Here is a 20,903-nt window from a genome sequence, read left to right on the forward strand (position 1 = left end):
AAAATACTAGAATGGCAACAACAACCCCAGAGAAATATACACTAAACAAATCAGAAGAAACCTAAAACCAAAAAAATATTAAAAAGAGAGAATATAATCAGACAGGTGAACAGAACAGAGCAATACACTGGATCCTGTATTTTTTTGGAATGTGTTTTTAGAAAACTAGATCCCAAAATTATAAAGAAAGAAAAACTTTATATATATATATATATATATATATATATATATATATATATATAATTAAATATAATGAAAGGATAGAATGTAGCTGTGGAAATGAAAATTAAAAGACCAAAAAAAAAAAAAAAGGGAATATAAACAGACAGGTGAAAAGAACAGAGCTATACACTATAGCCTGAGTGTATTTTGGTCGGTTTGTTAGAAGAAATTACATCTCAAATTTGTAAAGAAAGAAAACTTATAATCTACAAAAATGAAATTAAATACATTGAAAGGATAGAATGTAACTGTAAATATGAAAATTTAAAAAGACTTTGACCAAAAAAAAAAAAAAGAAGAAAGAGAGAAAATATGATCAGACAAATGAAAAGAATAGAGCCATACACTGAATTTGGGATGAATTTTGGTCTGTTTGTTTGTTAGAGGAAAGTGTGTCCAAAAATTGTAAAGAAAGAAAAACTTGGACACATACACACACACACACACACACACAAATAAATACAAGGAAAGGATAGAATGTAAATGTAAAAATGATAATAAATGATTTTTTAAAAGAATTGATGAAATAAATTGGTTAAAAGGGAAAGAGAAAAAAATTAAAATTGAAAGACTAAAGAATTGTGGTGGAAAAAAACCATGAATTCTATATACTATTTTCCTCTAGCTCTGGAGTTTTATAGTTATCTATGATTGGTAAACTTGATCTTGGCTGGATGTTCTTGCTGGTCTTCTGGGGGAGGGGCCTGTTGCAGTGATTCTCAAATGTGTTTGCCTGAGGCAGAATTGCACCACCCTTGCCAGGGGCCAGGCTAAGTAATCTCCTCATGTTCAGTCTCAGTAGCCTTTGTTCCGTGAACGCTTTCCATAGAGCTCTGGAAGACGGGAATGAAGATGGCGGCCCCCCCAGTCTCTGGCCCCTGAGCCAAGAGCTCCGGCCCCCCTCTTCAGGGTGCCCTCAGGGAAAAGCAGTCAAATTATTCCTGTCTCCCTGGTCTCTCTGTGCATTCCATGCTCACCTAGCCTGTGACCAAGGATTTCTATCTCAGGCACACAACCCTGTTTTGAGTTTCCAAATCCCATAGACTCCTATGGTATGCTCCCCTACCACTCCTCCCTGGGGTGGAAGGAGGGGGTCTTGCTGCAGTTCTGCCACTCGCTGGGCCCCTGCTCAGACAGCAGTCACCCAACTGTGCTGAGGTTCATGGTTTATTGCAATCCAGACCTTAGCGCCTGCTGTGTTTGCAGCTGGCTTCCCAGCTCCAATGCTTGGGAACTCTGCCACCGTCAGGAATCCCTTGTCTTTCCGTGACCCCTGAGAATCTTAAGACCACACTGCCCCACCTAGGATTGTGCCCTGCTTTGCCACCTGAGCATCTTTCAGGCAGCGACGTCTCTCACCAAGAACAGATTTCTAAGAGTTCTTTTCCCTGTTGTATACTTTTGCTTTCTTTGTCATAAATTAATTGACCATATATGCTTGTGTTTATTTCTGGGCTTTCGATTCTGTTTCATTTATGTCAATACTGTGCTGTTTGAGTGCTATAACTTTGTACTACTATTTGAAATCAGCGAGTGTAGGACCTCCAGTTTTGTTCTTTCTTAGGATTGTTTTGGCTATTTGAGGTCTTTTATGGTCCCATGCAAATTTGAGAATTATTCTAGTTCTATGAAAAAAATATCATTGGAATTTGATATGGATTGCATTGAATCTGTAGATTGCTTTGGGTAGTATAGACATTTTAATAATAATAATTCTTTCAGTCCATGATTGCTGAATATCTTTCCATTCATTTCTGTCTTCCTCAGTTTATTTATGTCTTATAGTTTTTATAGTACAAGGCTTTCACCTCTTGGGCCAAATTTATACCTAGCTATTTTATTCTTTTTGATACAGTTGTAAATGAGATTATTTTCTTGGTTTCTCTTTCTGATAACTTGTTATCAGAGTACAGAAATGGAACAGGTTTTTGTATAATGATTTTTTATCTGAAAATCTATGGAATCCATTTATTCTAGAAGTCTTTTTGGTAGCATCTCTAGGGTGTTCTATATATAACATCCTGTCATCTGCAAATAGTGAAAGTTTTATTTCTTCCTTTCTAATTTATATGCCTTTTGTTTCTTTTCCTTGACTAATTGCTTCCTAGGACTTCCAGTACGTACTGTGTTTAATAAAAGTAGGAATAGCGGTCGTTCTTGCCTTTGTTCTTGATCTTAGAGGGAAAAGCTTTCAGCTTTTCACCATTGAGTATGATGTCAGCTGTGGGTTTGTTATCTATGGCCTTTATTATGTTGAGGTACTTGTCCTTTATACCCACTTTGTTGAGAGTTTTTGTCATAAATTGATGTTGAATTTTGTCAAATGCTTTTACTGCATTATCATTCATTTTGTTAATGTAGTGCTGATTTATTTGCAATTGTTGAATCATCCTTTCGTCACTAGAATAATTCCCACTTGATCATGGTATGATCGTTTTAATGTGTCTTAAATTCAGTTTGCTAATATTTTGTTGGTGGGGGAGTTTGCATCTATTTTTATCCCCAGCCTATAATTTTCTTTTTTTGTGATGTCCTTGTCTGGTTTTGGGAGCAAGGTTATGCTGGCCTCATAAAATGAGGAGAGCTTTCCATATTTTTCAATGTTTTGGAAGAGTTTGAGAGGGATAGGTATTAAATCTTATTTGAATGTGTGGTAGAATTCAGTAATAAAGCCATTTGATCCTGGACTTACATTTGTTGGGAGCTATTGATTACTGATCCAATTTCTTAATAATAAGCCTGTTCCAATTTTTTATTTCTTCATGATTCAGTCTGGATTATTTTCTGTTTCTAGGAATTTATCCATTTCTTCTAGGTTGTCCGATTTGTTGGCCTATCATTGTGCCTAGTAGTTTGTTATGATCCTTTGTATTTCTGTGGTATCAGTAATTTCTGTTCCATTTCTGATTTTATTTATTTGAGCACTCTCTTTTTTTCTTGAGGAGTCTAAAGATGTGTTAATGTTGTTTATCTTTTCAAGGAATCTGCTCTTACTTTCATTGATCCTTTTCTATTTTTAGTCTCTATTTCATTTACTTCCATTCCAATCTTTATTATTTCCTTTCTTCTACCAACTTTGGGCTTTATTTATTCTTTTTTTCCTCCTAGTTCCTTTAGGGTTTAAAGTTAAACAGTTAATTTGAATTTCTCTTATTTCTTGAGGCAGGCCTATATTGCTATGAACTTCCCTCTTAGAACTGTTTTTGCTGGAACCCATAGATTTTGGTATGTTGTATTTCTGTTTGTCTGAGGTTTGCTTCTTAAGAGCCTAATTCCATATTTTTTTCAATATTCTATCTATTAATCATTTCTTATTAATTGGCATTTGGCATGTAATTTGGTAATCAGCAGAGGATGCTCTTTTGGAGTTTCTTTTATTCAGTGGTGGCTGGACTCTGAATGGAAAGAAGTACTAATGGCCGACATTCCACTGTAGAGATCAAATTATCTTTTCAGAATTCTAAGAACTACCTCTAATTTGCATTTCATAAGAGACAGGGTTGGGGACATGCTGCTACAAACACAGCTGCTACTGTCGATTGTGTCATAATTTCCAGTTTTTGTAAAATAAAAAGGTTCCGCTCACAGACTATACACCTGCCACAAGACTCCCAAGAGCTTGACCTCCTGGGGTGACCAGAGTTGCATGGCACCAGTGGCTGGGTAGGCAGTACTGTGTTTCTGGGAAATACTTAGCTCCAGATGCTCCTTTTCTTTGGTTTGTCCTTTTCTTCTTTCCTAATATACCCTATAATCATTACTTGAAGCATATTGTTATGGGAAGCCAACTTCTTTGTATTTACTACTTTTTTAATTCTGCCCATTTTCCCACCCCCCCCCAACTGTTTCTTTTCTTCTTTGCTTTGTTTAGGATACAATTTTGTGAGTTTTACTTTAAAAGAAGATTGTCAATGAAGGAAGAATCACAATCGTGGCCACAGAATGTCTTCTCTTTTCACAGGCGATGAAAAGCCAACCAAAGTATTCATTTTTGAATATGTTTTTCTTCAAATCTGAATAGATTCACATTTTGTCTTAGGTTTGCTTTTATTTATGAAAACAAGTAGAAATAGCTAAAATGCCTTTTGCGATTTTTTTTTCCTCAGTTCAGTTAGCATAAAGCAGTTCCCCAGCCTTGAAACAGATTTGCTGTAGGGAATATATAAACAACATTTTAAAGGTGGGTTTTTGTTTTTTTTTTTTTGGAAACATGGTGCTATAACTGTTATTTAGGTTTCCAGGCTAGCCTACAAAAGCTTACTTAATCCATCAACCTGAACTGTGGATCCTGGGTACAAGAAACCAGTAAAGAGACTGTGATGGTGGCTGGATATCTAATTTATCCTTTCCTGAGCATTAAGATAGTGTTAGTTCCATTCTGATTCTATTTACTCCTCTTCCTCAAAGCCAGTATCCCACTGCTGAAGCTGCTATGGCATATCCCCCTACTTCTGAGCACTCAAGAGTATTGGGGGTAGGTGGAGGACAGAGTTTGCTAGCACTGGCTAATTAAACTTACTGACAGTTACCTGTGAATGGCAATGCTCCTTCACCCTCCCAGGGATATGTCAAACCAGATAAGCCTGTAATTGGTGGAACTTCTGGAGTGCTGCAAAGTGGGGCAGGGTGAGGGTTGGATCAGTGTGACAAGGTTTGAGGAGGGAAGGAAGTGGTGAAAGAAGGCCAGCATCTAGGTGGCCTGGCTCTGTGTAAGTGCTCTCCTACCTATTTGCAGAAGGAATGAGTACAAAGTGATGATCTTCACCAGCTGCTTCTCATCTAGGACCCCAGATTAAAAAACCAGACTCCCTGGGCTGCAAGTTTTCTGGTTTGGGTTTGTCTCCTGGGCATATGGGCAGTTATAGTGAAGGGGGGTTAGGAGCTTTAGCATATGTAATTCCTTTAGGTGAGTGTCAGTTCACAACCCTCCCAGGAGCTTCATGGGTGAAATCTGAGCTGACCCCTGAGTGTGGAGGGCAGGAAGAGGGCAGGAGGGTGAAATCTGAGCTGACCCCTGAGTGTAGAGGGCAGGAAGGCCAGCCTCTCCAAGTGGGAAGATGACAGTTAAATTACCTATGAGGCTTGTCTTGGGCAGCAGCAAGATGAGTGGATCCTTGCACCTCCTCGCCACATCTAAGATGTTTTTATGAACTTTTATCAATAGAGGCCTTTGCTGGGTTTGGTCAACTGTACCATCAACTATACTGTTCTCAGCACCACCTCACCATCTCAAGGTGATGTCTTTACAGCAGCTTCTGGCAGTGGGAGGGGCAAGCTCACTCTCACATTCCAAGGGAGGAAGTGAGCAGCCTCCAGTCATCTAGGTCAAGCTCACGGGTTCACTAGTGGTCATCTCTTCTCCCTGATTTTCCCCAGCTGTGAGGAACACTTGCATTCTTTTTGACTGAAGTGGGTTTTTCCCCCTTATAAAAGCAATGCACAATGTGCAGCCCTAAGTTTGTAGCAGCATTATTTACAATAGCCAAGATATGGGAGGAGCCCAAGTGTCCAGCGATTGATGAATGGATAAGAAGATGTGCTGTGTGTGTGTGTGTGTGTGTGTGTATAGTTCCATTATATATATATATATATAATGGAACATTATTCAGCCATAAAAATGAAAGAAATCTTACCATTTGCAACAACACATATAGAACTAAAGAGTATAATGCTAAGCGAAATAAGTCCAAGAAAGACAAAGACCATATGGTTTCACTCATATGTGGAACTGAAGAAACAAAACAAATGAGCAAAAGTGAAAAAAAAGACAAACCAAGAAACGATTCTAAATCTTTAACGATTTAGAAAAAAACTGATGGCTACCAGAGGGAAGGTGAGGGGGCATGAGCTAAATAAGTGATGGGGATTAAGGAGCACAGTTGCTGTGATGAGCACAGCGTAATGTATGGAGGTGCTGAATCACTGTATTGTACACCAGAAACTAACTGTATGTTAACTAACTGGAATTAAAGTAAAAACAAACAAAAAAAATGTAGAAAAGGAAAAAAGAAGTAATGTATGTTATCAGAGACTAAAGATAAAGAGACTGCCCATATTGCCAACCATCCAAGGAAAACTATTGCCAAGATGTTGATATATCTTCTTCTAATCTGGTTAATAATATTGGCATTTTTGTTTTGCTCTTCAAGGCACTGTTTTTCTTCTGTTGAAGATTATGAGGATCTGTTTTGAGGAAAGGATACGTAGTCATGGTTTAAGATGAGGTCTGTAAAAGAAAAATGAGAACACTATGGGATGGTCACCTGTCCTTCCTCATTTTAAGTATGAATTGCCAATTCTGAACAATAAATTTCTTCTAGAGTTCTTCTCTTCTTTAAAATGAGTGCCCCCGGTGCCTTTGTTTCCCTGAGTGAGCTCTCCCTCTTCAGTGTGACAAGCCCTGCTTTCTCCATTCTTGCTTCCCAGGCCCTTCTTGGCTCACCTTGGTCTTGCTTCTGTGACCTCCACTCACCTGAAACCACTCCTACCAGAGCCACCAAAGGCCTCCTGTTGGTTAAAAACCAAAGGTTGCTCCCCAGCCTCCATGTACATGACCTTCTAGTGCCCACTTGACTGGCTTCTTTCTCTCTGCTTTGTTTCTGTAACCCCATAGGCTCCCCCAATTTCTGCCTCCCCCGTGTGCTGCTTCTCAAGCTACTTTTCAGACCTCTCCCTCTGCTCATCACACCTGATACATTCCTCCAGTTCCATCCTGTGCCGACTTCTTACTTCATCTCATCTTTTCTCCCTCACTGTGCATCCCTGCAGATCTCAGCCATTCCCATGGCATTATGTGCCTCTTGTGCGCCTCTTATGCATATACCCTAGCATCTTCCAGGTGTTTGCCTCCAGCCTGTCATGAACTTGAGACTCCTCCGCCCCACTGCCTGCTGAGCATCTCAACCCAGATATCCCACAGTCCCCTGAAAGTGCATAGGCCGTACAGACCTTCTCCCTCCAGCCTGCTCCTCATCCTGCACACGTCATGATGGAGGAGCCGTGGAAGCCTGTCTGGTCCTCTGCTGGCGAGCCCTCCATTCAGTCCTGGAGGTTCTGTCCCATTACTCTTGCACACACTGGCTCACCCCAATTACCTGCCTGTACTGCTGCACACTCCACACTGGTCTGCTATCCATGCCACAAATGGAGACCTCCAAGCCCATCATTCCTGTGTCAGCATCTTCAGTGCCTCCTCACTCCTCACTCAACTCCTGTGTCTTCCAGTATCTGAGTGCCTCCGTGTCCCCTCTCTCCTCAACCCCACTGCCCCTCTGGGTGTTGGTTTCCTCTCTGGGAACACTCCTGCCCTCTCCTAGCCAACTCGTCATCCTGTATGTCTCTGCAAACATACTTCCCTCTCCAAACTGCTAAAAACCCAGGTAACTGCCAGTCTGTAGGCTCATTGTCCTGTGTATACTGGGTGGGACCACTCATGCGTGGCATTAGGGGATGGCCCGTAATTACTCGTCTCCTCCTCTAGACCATGTGCCAGGACATCATATCCTTCCCTATAGAATCCTCCAACATGTGACCCATGTCTAGCACACTAGTCACTAATATATATGAAAGTAGGGACACATTACTGCTTCCCTCTGGCTTTGTGGTGCTGGTAGCCAGCTAAGGAGTATTCAGCTGTGTGCGTTGTGTGAAACTCTTAAAGAAACATAACCCTGGGGGCGCCTGGGTGGCTCAGTGTGTTAAAGCCTCTGCTTTCGGCTCGGGTCATGATCCCAGGGTCCTGGGACCGAGCCCCACATCGGGCTCAACAGGGAGCCTGCTTCCTCCTCTCTCTCTGTCTGCCTCTCTGCCTACTTGTGATCTCTGTCTGTCAAATAAATAAATAAATCTTTAAAAAAAAAAAAAGAAAGAAAGAAACATAACCCTGGAGGTATTCAGTGGGACGTTAAAAGCTTAAAATAAGCAGGTCTGTTAGGAACCTATTTGCAAATACAGTTCAAAAGAAATTGATCTCTCTACATACGGGCCTTTAAAAACATTTAACATAAAATTATTTCAGGAAAACAAACTACAGAAGTACTCATAACTTACCAGGTTATGGTATGTTATGGTAACTACTCATAACTTACCAGGATTTCCAAAGTACTCAGAACTTACTGCTATTTAAGTGTTCTAACCATATTAAAATGACTTCCTATATCAACTGATATTGTTTAATAAATACCAACATTTTCAATTCATGAGGGTTATGGACATTTTGTATGGCACCTGTGAGCACTGAGGTCTGTGGTAGCCTTCCTCGGTTGCCCAGTAACCAGTCCTTGTTCCCAAAGGAGAGTTGACACATCTTACAGGAACCTTGTTTCCAAGGGAAGACCTTGGCAGGGTCTTTTTTTTCACTGGTTCCCTCCAAGACTCCAAAGAAGAGAAAATGGGTACGGATTTCTAGGAGAGATGGAAAGGGGCCAGTGACTGGCTCATGATGGGGTTCTGGCAGTTTGAGGACACCCCTTTCCTGGAAAATGTGGAAGATTTCTTTTCATCTGCTCATTTGTTTATTTCTTGTCTAGTATTTCTACTGAAGAGGTTAAGTCTTATATAAAATTATGTGTCAGTGCTCCAATGGAATGAAATAATGACACAGTATACCTTTTTTGAATTATTTATTTGTTCTTTGTAGATTTTATCCAGGTTCCTGTTAATTTAATTCAGATAGTTCAGACTTAAAACAGATGATGTCACCTGATCCGTGCTGTGTTATCTACTAGTTTTCACACTGTAGATACTTAATCAGCACCTTGCAGGTGTCCTCTGGGGTCCCAGCAGTCACACTCTGGTGAAGACTGCCTGGCCCTGGTCCAGTCCACATCTCCTGTTAATACCAGGAGCACCTGGCCTGCCCTGGGGCTCTGCCCATTTCCAGGTCTTTGGATTGAATTATTGCTTGTTCTGGCATGATGCTGATTTCCTTCATTATTTCATGCCTCTCCCAGTAGATATCCACATGGCATTCATCCTTCATCCTCCTTTTGAAAATATCACAGTAAGGGGTTCATCTAATTTTTTTAATCTGTCCTCTTTTTCTGTCAGCAATTCAATGCAACATTTCTTAGAGGCGGCTCCATTCCTTCGCTGATTTTCAAAATGCCTTTTAATCATTTCTTACCTTTAAACATTATTTCACAGCTTTTAATATTTAGTAATTCATGCCATTATCAAAGAGGCAACTTTATTCTTTTCATCATTCAGACTTCTGTGGGTGTTGATCCTGGATCACAAGATGATACTAGAATTGTAGAAGCATCCATAGGTCGAGGCCATGCATCTGAAGAGCAGGCTTACCAATGGAAACAATCCTGTTGGTTTATTCTGTTCTGCAGAGAAAAAAGTGGAATTATAAACCTCATATCATTATGATATGAAAAACCCCAAATAATTTTGGTGGAGAAGGGTTCTAAGCTTCCCGTGTTATAATGGATACACTCTTTGTTTCTGTGTACCTGCCTTACCATATAGATGGAGTCAGCAGCATAAAGTGTACATTGCAACCAATCAATTCATCAATACTTATTGATTATCATTTCATGAAAGAAACAGTAGCAGATACTTGTGGGGGTGCAGAGGATTCAAGGCATCTGGTGTTTAAGGCACCGTATGTTTCACATAATAGCCTAAAGCACAGCACAGGGAAGATGTTATTGGGCAAAGAATAGAGGGAGTCTGCCAGTGTTGTATGCTAACATACACTGGGAAGGTGGACACAGGTAGAAAAAACACATTTTGTGAAAGACTTCTCAGAGTAAATTTAATTTTTCTGTAAAACACTGAAAATAATGTATGGTATCAGTTTGGGTGAATAACCAATTTTAGAAGAATAAAGCAAATAAGACAGTAGTTATTGAGTGGGCCACAGTGATGGGGTTGGTTAAATAGAACTCTTTGGCCTGGTTGATCTCTGATAATGGACAGGCCAGTCATAAGAAATTAATAAGACTCATGAGAAGAATTACAGATTGCTTAGGCCCCTTGTTGTCTCATTGCACACCTCATTGTAGCCTAGTGTGGCATGTCAACATGTACTCTTTCTTGTTTTCAGTGTGGCATGTCAACATGTACTCTTTCTTGTTTTCAGCATGCACTTCTGGCTTTAAAGTTCATACTTGCATTTGCCATACCTGATAAACCACGGCATATCCAGATGAAACTGGCCAAATTGGAGTTCGAGTCTTTGGAGGCACTCAAGAGGCAGGTAAGGGCAACTGTGCTGAAAATCAGTGTATCTCTTTAGCAAATGCCAGGGGCTATAATTTAGAGAGCTCATTCTCAGTATTTCCTTCAGCCTTGAAGTTATCAGCGTAAATAAATACAGAATACATCTCCAGTTTAGATGGCGTAACAAAACCTAAATCGTAATAATATGAGCAAACAAATAGTTGAAAGAACTAAACTAAGCAAAACAAAAATATCTGAGCAACGTTAAAGAACAGAGCTAGCTTTCAATAGAAGAACAAGACCAGGATTTCCAAGAATCATCCTGGGGCAGCTCCGACAGTTTCTAAGTCTGCCTTCTACAGAAACATGAAGCAAGAAGTGAATAAATAGAGTCTCGCATAATATCTTGCAGAGAATGAGGGAGAACAAGAAAGTGTGGGCAAAGCAGCAAAAATGCCATCAAAGTAGAAACTTCGTCCTGGGATTTCCACATTATACCAGGGGCAAAGCTGGAGGTCTTCATTTTGACTTTCTACTTGTAGCAGAATGTGAGCAGGAAGATAGAGACTTCCCCATGCCCAGAGCTAGCTCTCTTTAGTGAGAGATACATAGGAACTAAACCAATGAGAAAATTAGTAAGGCACTTAGCATCTGAGAGGCAAGCTGTGGGTCCAGGACATGGCTTCTGTCCCTCACAGTCCATTAGGCTTCCACACCACCTTGTACAGAAATATTTCCTTTGATGTTTGGGGAGCTGGGAGGAAAAAAATTGCAAGGAGGACCCCTCCCCAAACTGACCTTCTGAGAAGCAAGGGCTCCAGGACAGTGCACAAGATGGGAGGCCCCACACTGGAGCAGAATGTGCTCCTGATTAGGCAGGGTGTCCCCAGGATAAGACTTGTGATAAGAGTATAGAGAAGAAGTGCAGGTCCACCAGCGGGGTGCAGCAGTGGAGAAAGCTAGATGACTACATTTCAGTTTCTAAGTTGTGGGGCAAGTTCACCTAGCCAGTGTGTCTGTGTCTTACATCAGAGCACAAGCAGCATCTTGCTCCACAGTTAGCCACCAGAAGCATTCTCAGCAATGTCAGGAAGCCCATTACCACCGCTGGTACTTTCCGTGGTGCTGGGGCTGCTGACCAGTGCACTTCTACAGGAGGAAAAAGTGAGAAGGTCAAGTAACCTATAGGAAGCAAATGTATCACTCCTTGAAGATTAGAAGGTTATAAATCTAAAAATCACTAGATACATTATTGGACAAAATAGGAAAATTGGTAAGGAGGTAAGTTACGATGTTTGTCTAAAATTGTTTGTTTCCTTTTGTTTGTTTGTTTGTTTCCCTTTAATAGCCATCTGAAAATATTATTGAAGAAAAGGCCCCATTTACCAAAGAAGCCAAAAGAGAAAACGTGTGTAGTAATTTATAAAAATAATACTGATAATCTATATGAAGGATATTTTTAAAATTCTGCTGGGACCAAAAGATTCAGTCTTGTGAAAATGTGATGCTAATTCAAATATATAGGAATAAGCATTTGAGAACAGCAAGGAGATTTCTGAAAAAGAAGAGAAATGAGGTCTTTAGCTCTGCCAGATATTAAAATATATTCTGAATAATATAATAGAATAATGAAATACATTTTGAATTAGGGAAGAAATAGATCAGTGGAATGGAGCAGAGAGCCTGTAAATAGACCAAAATAAAACTAGGACTTTAGTTTATGGTAAAATTAACATTCTGTGTTAGTGGGGGAAAAGGAGGGTTGTTTGTTACATGGTCTGATGACAATTGTTTGGGAAAATTATTACATTTCATTTTACCTCATTCCCTACATACCTCTTGCCACCATGCTCCTGCAAAATTCAGACAGGTAAGAGATACAAAAAGTATGGGAATTTAAAACTTCTGTATGACCAAAAAAACCTCAAAAGATAAATTGGACATAGTGGGGAAATATTTGCAACATATGAAAAATGGTTAACATCTTTAATTCAAGTAGCATTTTGATAACTTCATACAAAAAGACAGCCATTAACAAAGCATAACCTAAGAAGAGAGGTACTCGGTCTCACTCACAAGTAAGAAATTTAAGTTCAAACAATAGGGAAACGTGACATTTTACTCACTCTGTCGGCAAACGCTGGTTGATGGCCTGTTCTTGCCTGGTGTGAAGTAGTGGATACTTTTCTATACTTGACAGAAGCGTAAATTGGCTCAGGCTGTCTAGAATGCAGTTGAATCAAAATTTAGATTACCCTCCAACCAGAATGACTCTTGCTAGGGTAATGGCAATAACTGCAAAGTGGGCCAAAATAATGTTATCAAAGCATTTCTATTAGCAAGAACCCAGACGCAGCTAAACTGAGTAGGAGACAGTTTAAGACAATTATAGTAAGATAATGGTTCCAGAGAACCTTGTTTTTAAAAGGTCTCTTCGTGCTGGGGTGTGTGTTGTGTGCATGTGCATGCACGTGCATGTGTGAGTATGTGTTTGCTATTTTAGCAAGTAGAGAAAGCAAGGTACAGTACAAGTTTGAGTTAAATTTTGAAAAAGGGAAGGAAGGGACAAGAAATGGGCGAATGCAAACACGTCCGTTGTTTTTCCTAGAAAGGCTTCTGGGAAACCCAGTACAGTAGCTGCCTTTGAGGAAAAATTAAGATATCTCTGGGCACCTGGGTGGCTCAGTCAGTTAAATGTCTGCCTTCAGCTCAGGTCATGATCTCAGGGTTCTGGGATTGAGCCCCGCATCGGGCTCCCTGCTGAGGCGGGAATTTGCTTCTCCCTCTGCCCCTCCCCACCGTTTGTGTTCTTTCTTGCTCTGTCTCTCAAATAAATAACATCTTTAAAAAAAAAAAAAATTAAGGTAACCGTTTTCACATACCGCTTGGATTTTCTGACCAGGTACGTGTACTACTTGTTGAAGGACAACAGGAATTCTTTGGGTGGAGGGTGATTTGCCATTTGTTATCTGTATGTTTTCTGCATTTAAAGCACTCCTGTAAGTAAATGAGAACTAAAGTCCTCCCTCATGTTGGTGGTTTGAATAATTCCTTAAATTCCCTAATGCCATTTTCAGATACACCTGAGTGCATCTTTCACACACTGTTCCTCCTTCTTCCTTATTCTTTTTACAAACATTCATATGCTTTGGTTTTTTCCTTAGAAAAACATTTAAATGTCAGGTGAAATTTTTGGAGTAAAATTTATTTTCATATAATAAGTATTTTACACACAAGGTTTGAGGGCACAAATTGAATGTGGAAACCTAGAATCAATGTGAGGCAAAGTGGGATTGGTCCTCAGTGAACCTCAGGTGGGGTCAGGATCAGGATGAGACCAAGGCTGAGGGCAGACCAACCTGAATCTGGAGCCCCACTCAGTCTTTCAGAGTACTTGTTCAGCCCCCATTTAAAGGAGAGGCTGGAGGTGGGGGTAGAGCACAGTCCCTCCCCATAGCCTAGTTCCTTAAACTTGTGAGGAGTCTGTGGGCACAGACAATTATGAGAGCCTCAATATTCAGATCCCCAATTTATATGCATCCTCTTTTTTCTAAAATGTCCTTGTAGGAGGCCTGAGTACCCTTTGGTCCCTCTGGGCTGTCCTAGGCCACACTGCCTCTCTGCCTACAGTTGTTCCCCCTGCTTACTAGAAGAAGGCACCCCTCACTGCCTTGACCCCTGCTCTGTGCCTTGACCCCAGGGTGTAAGGCTCGAAGCTGGAAGAGAGCCGTATAACATGGAGGTGTCAGGGGCTAAACGTCCATAAAGACATCACAATCTTCCACCTGCCAGAACCAAATCCATCTCTTTAAAAGGTGCATTTCAAAAATGTATCCAGGAATTTATGTCTAATAATTGCTTATCAATATGTATATTATATTTGTGTAATTTTTATCATTTATGCCCAGTCATAACTATAATGACCAGTTGGTCCAGAAAAAAATTGTAAACACTTATAGTGAGACTTAGAGTCATGGGAAATTTTTTTTTTTTAATAACTTTTCATTTTTTTTTTAATCTTTTTTTTTTAAATTATTTATTTATTTATTTGAGAGAGAGAGAGAGAGAGAGAGAGCATGAGAGGGGAGAAGGTCAGAGGGAGAAGCAGACTCCCCATGGAGCTGGGAGCCCGATGCGGGACTCGATCCCCGAACTCCGGGATCATGACCTGAGCTGAAGGCAGTCGCTTAACCAACTGAGCCACCCAGGCGCCCGAGTCATGGGAAATTTTTTAAACTTTTAAATTTCCATTTATGGGCATATTAGTGAAGTAAAGTATGACAGTAATTGATACTTCCAAGCAAAAAAAATACATTTCATTAGGATAAAATTCTTTGGGAAAAGAATTGTCCATGCTAGTGAAGCTTTCCTCTTACTCAAGATTTCATGTTATCGTGTATTTGTCTAAAAAGCAAAGGGTCTGTAATGATGTTGGATATTAACATGGCTTGTATTACTTAATACATTTACCTAGGAGTCCTAATGCAGAACTGTTATACTTGCTTTGAGAGGGCTAATAGCTGTAAGTGCTTGCTGTGGACATGGCTAAATGATCTCTGAGGTCATCTCAGCTCCTGGCTTCCCCTGCTTCAGATACACACTACCTAACAGCAAAGCAAAGCCCTAATTCAAAGGCAGAATTTATTTACACATATCGTCATTGGGTAATGAAGCACTAACCAAAATTCTGTCTCATTTAAAAAAAATTTTTTTTTAATTTACTTACTTTTTCTCAGTAAGTTCTATGCCCCATGTGGGGCTTGAGCTCACCACTCTGAGATCAAGAATTATATGCTTTACTGATTGAGCCAGCCAGGTGCACCTCCCTGTCTCATATTATTTTAAAAGAAAAACCGAGGGTCACCTGGGTGACTCAGTTGGTTAAGCATCTGACTCTCGATCTCAGCTCAGGTCTTAATCTCAGGGTCTTGAGTTCAAGCCCCGAATTGGGCTCCACACTGGGCACAGAGCCTACTTAAATAAAAATAAATAAATAAAATTTTAAAAGAAGAAAAAATCTAAAAGATTTTAAGTCTCTTTGGGCCTTTCTCTTCTGGAGACATAGATGTGATTCTCTAATTAATATACCTTCTAAGAAAACATGACTTTGGTGCTGATTTTGCTATTAAGATTCTGGAGGGACAGAAATGTCCCACAGGCTTTGACTTGTTATATTTATCAAATACCTTCAAACAGGGCATTCTAGCTTGTCCTAGCCAGCTTGCACTAAAGGTAGTTTTACATCTGTGAATGTGCGGCTCCCAAGTGCCTGATCCATCAAGCGGGCAGGAGGCAGGGATGAGTGCTGTGGTCAAGGTTTCCCAGGGTCCTGAACAGCAAACCACGTAAAAGTATTCTCCTCTCCACTCCTTGTTTGTTAAAGTTAGAATCTGAGAAGGACAGATCCAGGATAGAAGCCTAGTGGGAGAGCCTGTGCCAGCTGCCCCTCTCCTGTCCTCTCTTGCTGGCCCAGGGCTTTGTTGGGTGGTTGGCACTGCTGCTTGGGCCTCGCAAGTTCATGCGGCCCTGAGTCCGGCAATGATTCTTACTACGCTGCCTGTTTATTCTCACTGTCCAGAGGTCTGAAGAAGCCCAGAAGGTCCTAGATATGAAAGGTCACCCACAGAGTGCTTTTCAAAAACTCAGATTAACTGGCAGGTCTTCAGTTTGCTTATTGAACTACTGACATTTCTAGGATATAGAATTTTTCTTATTTTTCTTTAATCTGACATTTAACTACCTGCTTTGTAAATAAGTAGAGCCTCACTTCACTGGGCCATTCCTATGTATCACAGGCAGAGAAAGCTTCTGGTGGGCCCTGGTCAAAAACAAAGCTCTTGAAGACATACTTAAGAATAAATCTCATGAATACCTCTCCTATCCCCTGACATTTTCACTGTTAAGTGACCAGAAATTGACAGTACATCAGCCAAAAGAAATCATTACTTATATAGAAAATCAGCGTATTATGTTTAATTTTCACTTGAATTGCTGCTTTTCAATTCAGGTTCCAATTTTATAGAGAAAACATGACTAAGAAATTTGGGTCATTGGACAGTTCTTAAATCGGGCTGTGCATCTTGAATGTAGAACTTTTGAAAGATACCTGTGCCCCACACCTAAAGAGTCAGATTCCCTAGATCTCAGGTGGGGCCCAGGCACCTACATTTAAACATCCCTTCCTACTGCTCCAAATCCCCCCACCTCTCATCCTCAGCCCCCAGCAAAATAGATCCCAAGCATGGTCAGGTGAGTGCCAGGAACAAATGCGGTCTGGGCCATAAATGAGGCAGGTAGTCTCTTTTGTTTTATAAAATGTGTTTTGTTTTATAAAATGAAATGCTGGATTGCATGGTCTGTGGAAAGGCCCAGAGATCTGCATTTTTGCCCCACACTGCTTCTAATGCAGGAGCCCTGAAGCCCATTTGGAGAAGTGCTCTGTGGGTCCTAGTTACTGCTCTCAGTTGCGATGGGAGGCATGGAGGAAAGGCGAGGTACTAGGAGCAGTTTCTTCTTCTGGATCAGATAGGAAGCTATGACTTGTCTAAATATGTGGGCAAGTCAGATGTACTTGAAGGTGAGAGGCAAACTAGGGAACATAAAACTGTTTGCAGAGGGCATTTTCAAAGACTCCGGCTTCTACTGGTGAGACCTTTGCAAAGAACTCTCGAGGGTAAATATCCGAATGATGCGCTTTTCTTTCTTTTCAAATTGATTTATTCAATTCTGGATAATTTTGGGATTTAATTAAAAATAGGAGTCACTCAGAGTCCTGGAACCCAAGGATACCACAACCTTTTTAGCTGGCCTCTGGGCAGCCAGCTGTCCTGGAGCCAAGCACCTACAGAAGCCAGAGGGCTAGGTCCAAACGCAGGTTTAGAGAAAGATAACAGCACCCAGAAATCAGAAAGAACAAGATAAGGACTTTAAGAGGATACCACAGGGCTAATTATAGCCCTCAAGGGCCTCAAATCAGGTTTGGGACCTTCCAGGCTGGGCCATCTAGGCCAGAGGCCATAGGTAAAGTCTTTGTTTCCTAGGATTGAGTATATTTAAACCACTTTCAGCATTAACTAATATCCTCTGAACTTCTCTTCCCTGCATCTGTGCTCTCAAGTGGTGGTAGGTAAATAAACATTTTTAAGGGAAAGTTAAAAGTTTCACAGTCTGGAATGAAGGTGCTAAAGCATTTGGCTATTGGCTATGTAATCACAGGCTGGTTTGCCAACATGTGGTTCAGAAGGAAATGAGCCCAGAGAAAGAATCCGCTTCCAAGAAACTTAGTGGTAGACGGTGCCAGAGCCTTGGTTCATGGGGAGGGATGGTCCATGGCCCAGGGCCCCAAACCAGGTACTGGCCAGGTAAACTCCAGGGCTTTGGGATGGCCCCTCTCAGCTGGCCTCTCCCTTTATCCTCTGTCGTCATCTTCCCACTACAACTCCCTAGGAGGCAGTGCCTACCACATATGGTCAGAGTGGGGCCCGAGTGGGACAGCATGAGTAGGACACAGTGTGACGTTGGGACAGGCAAGGACTGCCTTGTGCTTGGGTGCCATGTATCACCAGGTGAGCCAGGCAGTAATTCTGAGGAAAATGAGGCCATGAAACCAGATTAGGAGATGAGTCCCCATTCCACCTTTGCAGCAGGCCTGCCTACTTTCGAGCCCACAAGCAGCTGAGCAGCTGTGATAGTGGAGGGGAGGAAGGCTGGCCCGCGGCGGGTGGTCACAGGGGCCAGGCGCTTCTCCAAGCCTCTGTGCATGCAGTCACTCCTCTGAAGGGTTCCTGGCCTAGGGTCTGTTAGCCACTCACATGGGGTTTCTGGCCAGTCCCCGAAGTATACTTCTTCACAGGTGGTCAAGGCTTTAACAAATGCTGGCTCTGTGTGGCCACTCAATCCCCTCTCCCATTGCTTTTCCTCTTCCTTTCTGCTCTGGTAGGATGTGCTTGCTCATGGAGTCCCAGGTCCCCCTGCCATTTTGTAAGTGACCATCCCTACAGTTCCCGTCTGCCCTCAGCTTCACACACCTCACCTTCCGGGGGGATGGGGTGGTGTAGCGCTGCCTCTGCTGTGAGGATGGTGGCCACTTGTGTGCATTCCCCCGCTGCACTTGGGCCAGTGGATCTCTACCCCTGTGTTCCCTCATCTGGCACAGGGCCTGATGCCCAGCAGACTCTGAATAAATCTCCACCTCATCAAACTGAGTTTGTTGACTCATACATAGTTCAGAAGCTAATATATTAAGTAAATGACAAGTGATGTCCTTGGACAAGAAAAGAGGAATCTTAAAATAGGTTCTGTGGCAAAAATGGAAACAGTTAGGTCATATGCCTTTCTGGGATCACCAGGGAAGAGAATCCAAGCACTTTATAAGGTCCCCATATCTAGCCTTGATAAAGCTCAAATTCTATTTTCCCCCCACCCCAAAAGACTGACTGTGGTTGATATCAGTAACAGTCATGGCTTCAGAAGATGGTAAAAAAAAAAAAAAAAAAAAAAAAAAAAAGCCCAAATCAAGCCAGATAGAATTCTACTTTGCAAAGTTCAGACTCTGGAACAGTCCTTTCCTTACCATTGATGTGGAGACATTTTTCCCCCTGCATTTTCTGTTGTCACTTATACAAATTATCTTATAACAAATTATCTTAGAGATTTCAGAAAAAAATGCTGTAGTGTACATAGAGTCAAACAGACATTAAAATAAGATGCTTCACTAAAACTCTAGAAAGCCTTTGATCATTTTTATCTTCCTAGTAAACAATCCATAGAAATTGTTACTTATCTCATTCCCCTGGTATTCTAAGCAAAATTTTAAATTTGTAAATCCTAATTATTTATCCAGATGTAAGAAACATAGCCAAATCAGTACCAGATTTATTTTTACTTTGGAAATTACTGAATAGGCCGTGAAACAGAATAAAATTTAGCATTTTCCTAGCCAGCACATGAGTAAACCAGAAGTAGGGTGGGCAGAAGGGACTTGGAAGTACAGTTCCTTTCTGCTCAGAAGGGCCTCGAGTTTACCGTGCTGTAGGAGGGACACCCTATGCTTTGGACCAGGATCACATTTGTCGTCAAAATGTGTCTGAATTTGTAAAGAAGAAAGTTCACCTTATAACAAATTATCTTAGAGATTTCAGAAGGCCTAAAACTATAGATGTATGTATACATAAGTTTTTTTTTTTAATTTCTGGCATAAATAACATACTGGGTTGTATTAATTTCAGGCATGCGATATAGTGATTCAAAAATTCTGTACATGACTCAGTGCTCCATCGTGAGAAGTGTACTCTTAATCCCTTTTACCTCTTTCTCGCATCAAAGCTATATATTTTAAGAGGAAAAACACATATTCTGATAAGATACTAAGTTCTAAGAGTTCTTATCTCAGACTCTGTACCAGAGTAATAGTTACATTACCTTGCAGGCCAGCACTGTGGTAACAGGCTTTTCTTTCTAGGAAAATCCTGGGCTGTTATGAATGCAGCTATTTACCTTTTTTTTTTTTTAAACCATATATTCTAGGATAGTAAAGATTATATTGTTGACTCACTGAGGTCAAAGATGTTTGTCTGTGACCACCAGACTAGAAGCTTCTTAGGGACAAGATTACTCCAGACACAGAATTTACATTTGTTGAATGAGTAAGTCAGTAATTAAATGAACATCACTAGGGTCAAAGCTCCATCTCTTTGTGCCTTTCTCTATTACTGAATTCTAGTCTTTTAACTTTGAAATTCTCTTTTGCGTGTTATATTTGGGATTCAGGAAACCATTATTGAGTACTTGCTATGTCAGGAAACCACAGACTTTTTTTAAACTTTTGTCTTTAATTACTAGTAAATTGCTAAAGTAGAAAATATTCAATGTAATAAGAAAATATTCAATATAATAAGTGGTATTATTTTCCATTGATTTCTAGTGCTACAGAACCTCAAGGATATGGTTGAATATTGCATCATGCAATGAATACAAACCTAGGAGGTTAGGCTAAAAATACAGTGATTGGTAGAATAGAAATTTTAGACTTTAAATCCTTAAGAACAACACAGATTTGCCTCTGTCTTCTAAGAATAGAGTACAGAAAACAGGGGATGTTTGGATTTAGGAACTTTTTGAAATACTACCTAATTAATTAAAGGAAAATAACCCACATAAATAATGGCTCTAAGAACATAAATAGTAAATTATGCTGAATTCATATATATCAAAATTAAAATACAGATATTAAAATTCAACAAATATTGAGTACATTCATTCTGTGGCCAATACACAAAAATATAAATCATCAGAAATTGCCTATATCATGTAATTGTCAAATGTTAGAGGAAAAATTATTGATCCTGTCCCAAACGCTGATTGTACAGATTAAGGAAAGGGTCACTAACTGTGATTGTTAGCTTCCAAGGTCCCCAGTGATCCCTGACTCCCAAGTATTTACACCCTTTTGAAGTCCCATCCCAATAGGATACTACAGAATGTTGGTATGTCTCTTCTGAGGCTAGGTCACT

At 40.6% G+C, this 20,903-nt stretch overlaps 1 protein-coding gene across 9 annotated transcripts in view; it reads left to right on the top strand.

Moving 5' to 3' along the window:
- ANO10 (anoctamin 10) overlaps positions 1–20,903 on the top strand; it is a 222,547-nt gene that overhangs the window by 162,486 nt on the left and 39,158 nt on the right. For 6 of the 9 annotated variants that reach the window (XR_014310393.1, XR_014310394.1, XM_082725973.1 and 3 more), the window contains one exon: positions 10,313–10,429. Coding sequence is in view for 7 of the 9 variants with exons in the window: in XM_082725973.1 (XP_082582099.1) it covers positions 10,313–10,429 (117 nt within the window). In the remaining 2 variants the exon portion in view is untranslated. Of the gene's footprint in view, positions 1–10,312; positions 10,430–11,740; positions 11,801–20,903 lie in introns of all 9 variants that reach the window. The other 3 variants (XM_082725972.1, XM_082725975.1, XM_082725974.1) reach the window with 1 other exon arrangement.

The sequence above is a fragment of the Mustela nivalis genome, assembly GCF_964662115.1.
Source record: "Mustela nivalis genome assembly, chromosome: 1".
NCBI classification, from domain to species: Eukaryota; Metazoa; Chordata; class Mammalia; order Carnivora; family Mustelidae; genus Mustela; species Mustela nivalis.